This window comes from Paramormyrops kingsleyae, chromosome 16 (assembly GCF_048594095.1).
Source record: "Paramormyrops kingsleyae isolate MSU_618 chromosome 16, PKINGS_0.4, whole genome shotgun sequence".
Lineage (NCBI taxonomy): Eukaryota > Metazoa > Chordata > Actinopteri > Osteoglossiformes > Mormyridae > Paramormyrops > Paramormyrops kingsleyae.
In genome coordinates, this window is record NC_132812.1 from 31,223,717 (window position 1) to 31,232,252 (window position 8,536).

At 42.1% G+C, this 8,536-nt stretch overlaps 1 protein-coding gene across 1 annotated transcript in view; it reads left to right on the forward strand.

Moving 5' to 3' along the window:
- Positions 1-7,720, forward strand: part of LOC111850240 (interphotoreceptor matrix proteoglycan 2-like) — a 28,080-nt gene extending 20,360 nt beyond the window's left edge. Inside the window, exons 14-16 of the mRNA XM_072700507.1 lie at positions 930-1,139; positions 1,657-1,845; positions 2,506-7,720. Coding sequence (XP_072556608.1) covers positions 930-1,139; positions 1,657-1,845; positions 2,506-2,662 — 556 coding nt within the window. The 3' untranslated portion in view covers positions 2,663-7,720. The remainder of the gene's footprint in view (positions 1-929; positions 1,140-1,656; positions 1,846-2,505) is intronic.
- The last annotated feature ends 816 nt before the right edge of the window (positions 7,721-8,536 follow it).

Below are 8,536 nucleotides of genomic sequence, written 5' to 3' on the forward strand. Positions count from 1 at the left end.
ACATTTTTTTTTTTTTACTTTTTTCTAGAAGTTTAGAAATACGTGTGGATATGTTGCTTATTATTGAGTAGTAATTTTAAATACCTTCGAAATGTCATGAAACCATGAACATGCTTTTAAAGAATTTGTTATGGTGACTCTAAGTGTGAAAGCCCTAAGTATTTCAGAAATGTTCCCACATCTTCTGCCCAGATGGGACTATCCATGAAAAGGCAGCCAAGTGTTTCAGTTTGAGGTGGAGCTGGTGATGAATGATGGTTAAATTTACCGAATGAAAACATTAGCGTGGTTTCTGGATCATGTAAGTATGGAGCAGGTCTGAGTTTATCTGAGGGGAGTAAAATCCCAACTTCACCATGTCAACAGGGGGCATTTTTAATGATTATTTTCATGTCCCATGAAAGCTACAGTAATAGCTGTAACCTGTTAGATTTTGTCTTTAGCTTTTTTGAAAATACATGCAGATATTAATAGAACTGGTGCATTTTTCATGTTTAACTTACGTATTTGTTATTAATTCAATAAAAACATCTTTGGACAAAAATCTGTTCATCTTCATCGATTTGAACATAAAGATTTTTTTTCATTCTTATTTTCATGGTCTCACGGCTCAGTAAAAATAGCTCTCTGGGACACATGTTGCCCATGGACGGTTCTTTGCTCAGGTCTGCTCTACATTCTGACAAAACCGTAGACTGTGTCTATATTGTTAATGTTGATTAACTTTGTTTGGTGTTTGAAGCTCCACATGGTTTTGGGGCCAAACATTTATGTGTCTGCACCTGCTTAAACGAAGGGTTAATCACAACCGTCATCTGAAGAAAAAAAAAGTTTCTCCGGTTTCCTGTAAAAAAAAAAAACAGTTACGAAGATAATTTGCACGGAGACTGATAACCTGCTTGATCCAATGCTGCATGTCATTGATTGACAGGGGAAGAGGCAAACCCCTGCAAGATCCAAATGTGTAATGAATTCTCCAGATGTGTGGTGAACCAGTGGTCAGGTGAGCCGGAGTTTTGCGATGCTGGCTACTTCAGTTTGGATGGTCTGCCCTGCCAGAGTATCTGCGAGATACAGAAGGACTTCTGCTTCAATGACGGGAGGTGTGACATCATCCCTGGCCAGGGGACCTTCTGCAGGTAGGCATGGGGGCCTGTTTACCTACCCTGCTTTCTCTAATCGTGGATCATTGTGGAGGAATCTCATTAGAGGAAGCATTTGTAAACCATCCATCCATCCATCTATCCATCTTTTCACTGCTTATCCTGCTAAAGGGTTTTTGGGGATTTGTTAACTAATTAAATGAAATTTTATTGCACACAAGAAAGCAAGTTGTAAAATGAAACTGTCTGGGTTTCAGGTTTGATTGGTTGTGAAAATCTGGTTTCCATTTTCCGGCGAACATATAAACTTAGGAGATTAATTAGATGCTTTAAGAGTAAATAATTCATTGATGTCCACATGTCTATAACACGTCTGAGGCAGCTGTCTGTAATACTAGCTTTTATAAACACACTGGGATCCAAGAGTCTGTGACATTTTTATATGTTAAGAAGAATGAAAGATGTCAGTACAATGTATTGATACTTGGACACGGTTGGTGTGTGTGTGACAGTATAGTGTGGACCATGCTGATGCCCCGCCCCTTTTGTCCAGGTGTCGGATGGGGGGGAGCTGGTGGTCCTGGGGTAAGCACTGTGAGCAATACATGTCAGAGCCCCTGGTGATGGGAATCGCCATCGTCTCCATGTTCGGGCTCCTGCTGGCCTCCTCCACCATCTTTTTCTTCCTGGCTCGGACGCTGCGTCACCAGTATGAAAAGATGGAGGTGGAGGATCCCCAGAGGTGAGAACGTGTGTCACGTTCACAGGAAATACATGTTTAGAGGTTCATTCCTGCTCATGAAGACCTTTTCTTGTACCCTTGGCCACCGACTTGGCAAAATTTCTGAACAGTGACATGGAAATGAAATAATATCCATATTTTATTCCTGCTTTGTCTTCAAATAAAGTTTTTAGTGGAAAGGATTGATGAGTCTAGTGGCCTCCTGCCCTCACAGACTATCGTATGACATGAATGATGGGTAAGATGCTTACTGCAGCTGTAAGCCGCACCGTTATGTAATGTCATTTTGTCGAGCCGTCTGGGTTTGGCTTTCACGTGACTTACTACTGTTAGTATGCTCTAACTACGACCTTCTTATGAACTAAATAACTTCTAATTCTGCTGCACACCAAGTACCTTAACAGCTGTAAATTGATACATGTTAAGGTTACTGTTATGTAAAGGGAATAATAAGGGTAATGACTGACTGATCTGAAGTTTTTTCATCTGCTGGACTTTTTTCGTTGTGGCACCCTGGCAGATTGCTGGGGCACATATGTCACTTGTCTGTGTGTAGAGGTGTGTTTTCCTGCCCTTGTGTCCCCCTCTTACCATCGCTCTTTCATACTGCGGTATCCGGACTTTGTGTCACGGAGCAGTGCATTTTCTTTTCACTCGTAGGGAAAGCATGTTATCCATTGATGGGCTCATGAAGTATAACCCTGTGTATGAGAGTGACATTGGCACAGGGGGCAGCCACTACTACCAGAACTTTTATGAGCACTGTGAGGTCCCTGTTCAGGTAAGCCCACTGTCTGTGAAGTCCCTGTTCATGTAACCCCATTGGCTGTGAAGTCTCTGTTCAGGTAAGCCCGCTGTCTGTGAAGTCCCTGTTCATGTAACCCCATTGGCTGTGAAGTCTCTGTTCAGGTAACCCCATTGGCTGTGAAGTCTCTGTTCAGGTAACCCCATTGGCTGTGAAGTCTCTGTTCAGGTAACCCCATTGGCTGTGAAGTCCCTGTACAGGTAAGCCCGCTGTCTGTGAAGTCCCTGTTCAGGTAACCCCATTGGCTGTGAAGTCTCTGTTCAGGTAACCCCATTGGCTGTGAAGTCCCTGTACAGGTAAGCCCGCTGTCTGTGAAGTCCCTGTTCAGGTAGCCCCATTGGCTGTGAAGTCCCTGTACAGGTAAGCCCGCTGTCTGTGAAGTCCCTGTTCAGGTAACCCCATTGGCTGTGAAGTCCCTGTTCATGTAACCCCATTGGCTGTGAAGTCTCTGTTCAGGTAAGCCCGCTGTCTGTGAAGTCCCTGTTCAGGTAACCCCATTGGCTGTGAAGTCTCTGTTCAGGTAACCCCATTGGCTGTGAAGTCCCTGTACAGGTAAGCCCGCTGTCTGTGAAGTCCCTGTTCAGGTAACCCCATTGGCTGTGAAGTCCCTGTTCATGTAACCCCATTGGCTGTGAAGTCCCTGTACAGGTAAGCCCACTGTCTGTGAAGTCCCTGTTCAGGTAACCCCATTGGCTGTGAAGTCCCTGTTCATGTAACCCCATTGGCTGTGAAGTCTCTGTTCAGGTAAGCCCACTGTCTGTGAAGTCCCTGTTCAGGTAACCCCATTGGCTGTGAAGTCTCTGTTCAGGTAACCCCATTGGCTGTGAAGTCTCTGTTCAGGTAACCCCATTGGCTGTGAAGTCCCTGTACAGGTAAGCCCACTGGCTGTGAAGTCCCTGTTCAGGTAAGACCCCTGACTCATGCTGAGCTGTGTAAAGAGCCTGTTAAGCCCCACACTGCAGAAAGGTGAATGGAAGGTTTTAACTCGTTCGGCATAATCCTATACCATAGTACTCATATCAGTTGCTGAACACCTTTAATCTTCAAGTTTTTACTACTTGTCTAGAAGAGTATTACAGATTGGGTGTGTGTATATATTTATTGATTGATTTGTGCTTGATTAATTTCTGATTATTGGCACAGAATTGTACCATATTCAAGTACAAGTGGACAGAAAACCATTTAGCAAACAGCAATAATACAGCATTCATTCATTCAACAGAAAGAGGACCACACAGTTCTCACATCAAAGGCCTGACCTTTTCCCCTTCTGTTCTTGTAGGACTTTCCTGTACACCATTCCTAAACCTCTGTGTTCTCCTCATCCCTGCAGGAAATTCAGGGTCAGCTACAGATACTCAAGATGTACACTAAGGACTGCCAGTTTACAGAATTGACAGAGTGCCAGGAGTGAGTCTACTGTCACAGTGAAGTGATGAGACTTTGAGGAGCGGGAACGGGGGGGACGGGGAGAGGAGGAGGCTGCAGGGTCAGACTGATTCACATTTTTCACCTGCCAGGAGGCTACAGACAAGTGGGTACAGTATGTGGTTCATAGGTTAGGACCCTGTGCCTATGATCAGAAGGTTGCTGGTTCAGATATCATGGTCGGCTGAATAGTTTCACTTCAAGTCCCTTGAGCACTGTCCCTCACTTCAGCTTCTCCAGGGATGGGCAGCTCTGCTTTATGAATCGTATATTGCTTTGGATGAAAAAGTAAATGCACAGATATAGACGAAGGGTAAAGTGTCAGCCTTGATATATATCTCCTCTCTCTTTACCCGGACTAGAAAATATGTGTCTGTTTTTCCATTCTCTACTCCTGCTGCATGTGCAGAAACCAAAAAGAATAAAATATCAAAAGAAAATTAGGGGCAAAGGCATTTATGCCTCAGGTTATTTAGGGATAATAATAGGATGGACCTGAAATTCTGAAATGGTGCGGTGATGGTTGGAGCAGGACCAAGGACCATTGCATTATGCAGTAAATAGCAAAACAAATGTTTAAATATTTAAATAGCTGAACATGTATTAAATTCCGGAGATTTATTACTTTTCAGAGTTGCCCACCAAACATTACCTCTTGCTCTTGGCACTGGTTGGTTGTGTTTTCTTTGTTTCAGTTTTATGGTTCAAAAACAGGTTCGGTGCTGGGCTGGCTTGATTTGGGAGGGCAGGCAGAAATTTTGGTTGGGCATAAACCTTGTTTTCTGACCCATTCCCATTTGTGGAAAAAGCAATCCTTATAGTTTTACATTTTTTCCTTTTACAGCATTTTATAGGAGATTTATATGACCAAACTAGCCAAGCGGAACTGAAATAAAAGGATTTTTTTGTGATTGGTTGAACACACCCAGGAGGGGCCCAATGAAAATGTCACTGATGTGTGTGTCATCTTGAAACATCCCTTCCTTTGACCCGGCCATGTCCAAAAAGGAGAAACTCAATTGCCTTTAGCCATTGATATAGTTTATATTCTGGACACATAGCATTCCAGGCAAAAATATCACTAACCCCAGACCTGAGGTTAATTTCCCCACCAGCTGTAAACAATGAAAGGGAAAAGCCAGACCTGAAACCAGCGCAGACGGATTTGGGTCCGAAACTCGGAACAAAGACCAAAAGTGAATCCAACTAGAAACCCAGATGATTTTGGACGGACTTTGAACTCAGACAGGGAAGAAGGAAGAGAGAGACAGGAAGACAAGGGGCGATATTTATGTTCCTACTGTGACCCGCCTCAAGCGCTCAAGTATTTGGTTCCTCAGGTTGCGTCTGAGGGAACCAATTCACCAACAGACCAAATCAGGGAGGCCTTCTTGTTTGCTAACAGGACCCTGAGTGTGCGAAGACAGAGATGTCCCTTGGAGGCCCACCGCAAACAGCTTTTATAAGCGTGAGCCACAAGGTGTTTTGTTTTTTTGTTAGAGGTCTAATTAGTATCTCCTCGTGTGACTGTTTCTCTTTAGCATGTTATGGCATAAGGAGCAAACCAACTCAGGCAGGAAAGTCCATTAAATTCAGTTTACACTACCTTTCATTTGTTCATCACTCATGTAAAACAGGCTATTCATATAATGAAAAAGTTTCAACTAAATGCAAATATTATAATCATAACAACTTGATTCATTCTTACTTTCAAATTCCATTGTTTTCTTTGTGCCAAGATGTCAACCTGTTTTACTGTAGTGAAATAATCATCTTAATTACTACCGACCTGTTTACACTAATCTCACAGTGGTATCTGAGCTGGATATTCTGTACAACTTAATTAATTCCACAAGAACAGGAGGGACGGTGAATGGACAGGAGAGGACTTTCTTAAACATCACCATCTCCCTCTTCAGTGCCACTTACAAAGGGCCTTGTGATTTAAATTTAAAATTTATCTTTGGAAGAGTATGGAGCAATTCTGAAAGTGAAGGATATTTAGTTTAATTTTGATTCTTACTTTTTCATCGAGATATCTAGATACTTATTTTTTTTTTTACAGTCAGTAGTTTATTTTCACAAAGCTTCAGTAAATCATTCGACCGCGTTCCTCACTGTACGTGTCTGTGAAATTCATCCACCTGATGTCTGGGACTTTGGTTCACGTTGTTCCCAGTTGAAGGATGGGGAACCAGTGCCCTGAGCAACCACCTCCCCCCACTAAATTCTTTGTTACTGTGTTGTCAGCGCCTTTCCTGAGTCTTCATTTGTCCACTAAAGTTATGGGGCAATCAAACCTTGTTCTCATGGGCAACCCTAAAAATTGGAGACGTTTGTCATGCCTCAGGGTACCTACAAGCAAAATAATTTATGGTCTCATCATGACTGGAATTGTAATGCTTGTTAAATTCTGATTGTAACGTTCAAAATACTGGCCGTCCCTGGGTTTAGAATGTCCAACCTATGGACAACTCCTATTTACAAACGGACTGCCGCGAAGCCTATTATATTGGAAATTTGGGTTAGATAGAATGGTTCATAATAATGAATGCATGCACTCCTTTGTGGTGCTGATGAGAAGCTTCAGTGGTTCGTCGGCTTGGGGTGCAGTACAGTACTGTATCTAGGTACTTTTATTACTATTATTATTATTATTCTGTACTGTATTATTGTTCCAACTTACTTACAAATTTGACTTAAAGACAGACTTAGGGAGCAGATTTTGTTTGTAACCTGGGGGCTGCCTGTGGTTATCTTTAATAATTAGTAGTTAATTATTTAATGTAGAGTGGTATACGATATAATTCTGCTGTTATCTGCAGCTGTGAAAATGAGGAAAATGTCACACGAATGTCCGTTAGAAATTTTCTTTAGATGTGATTAATTGCTTTGATTATTGTCCTTATTCATTTTCTTGCATGAATGAGCTGAATGGCCATTAGCTTTTTCGCTGTGGTTTTGGAAGCTGAATTGCTAAGCAAAAAGCATAAACACAACATCTCCCTCCTTCCAGCGTTTGCCAGATGTTGAAGTCTGTTCACGACTGGATGTTCATGACTGGCAGATCTGGTGCAGGTCCAACTTTCTGTCTTGCAAACCTGCCATGTGTTTCTCTTGTTTTCGGTGTCAGTTTACATTTTACAAATGCAGACAAAAGCGATGATGAAACAAGCCAAATAATCAGACGCCCTTTGAATTAAAACATTTGTGCTTTCCCTTGTCTGCATAATCTCAGTCAGGAACCTTTCCACTGGGAAACATTTCGTTTGTTTATTTGAGGTGAATGATTATTGCTGAGCTCTGCCTCGTCTCAGGAAGGTGAATATCACGGTTTACGAAAAAAGGTCCAACGGAGAGATCATTTCAGCCGCTCCCGACTTGTGAATGTTAGCTCTCTCATGTTTTTGGAACATGTGCATGTTAACATTTTGACATATGAACGGAACTTCTTAATGTGAAAGCGTGCAGAGATATCCAAAGCCCATGTGTTATCATACATCATAATCCATGTTTTAGCCTGTTGACAATATATGTCCTTCAACGAGAACTTTCACATCTTCCTTAAAGCCAGATGTTCACTGTAATGTATTTCATAAATGTGCCCCTTTTCCCTGTACATTAAATAGTAATTTAAAAACATTCTTACTTTTGACTGCCTTTTCTTAATGGTCTCTTATTTAATGCATTGTTTTATTAAAGAGTCACCAATTCCTAGATGAACAATGATTTTTTTCAGAAAGATTAACACTTGAGCAAGAATGTTGCAGGTCAGTCAGTGAACATGCTAATGAGGCAATTTATAGGTCAGTGCCAGTGAAAGGCCTTGTTGTATCCATAGTCTAACTTCACCAATTTCCCCCATTTTCACCTTGTCCCGGACCCATGCATGTTAATCGGCCTGCAGCACAGATGGGTGATACACAGCATGATGGCCCTGGGCAATTTCACATCTTGCCTTTGCCAGGATCCATCCCTGAGGTCAGTAAAAGGACATTTGATGTCTTTCCTATAGGCAACACCTGAAGAAATGCTAATATTGATACTAATGTTTGTAATAGGTTATACATATCTGCTGATATGTATAACCTATTACATTTTAATTCTTCATTAACTTAATTTCTTTCCTAATCTCTGCAAGCGATCCACATTCATGAATCTGAACTGTTGGCTGCACTGCGGAGAAATGGCGAGAGTCAGCCTCTCGTAAAAGCACGCTCACTTACGCTCACTTACTTACGCTCACTCACTTACGCTCACTTACTTACGCTCACATCTTGCCCTGGCTGCTGTTATGTTAACCCTTCAGGTGACGCTTACACCATACCTGTCAAGTTTTGGATTTGAAAATAAGGGAAATTTTCCGGCACCCACCGCGAGCCACCCCACCACCCCAACCAAGCTCCAGTATCCCTTACATTTTAAGACAGGTGTACAAGAAATCTAAAATACTTGTCA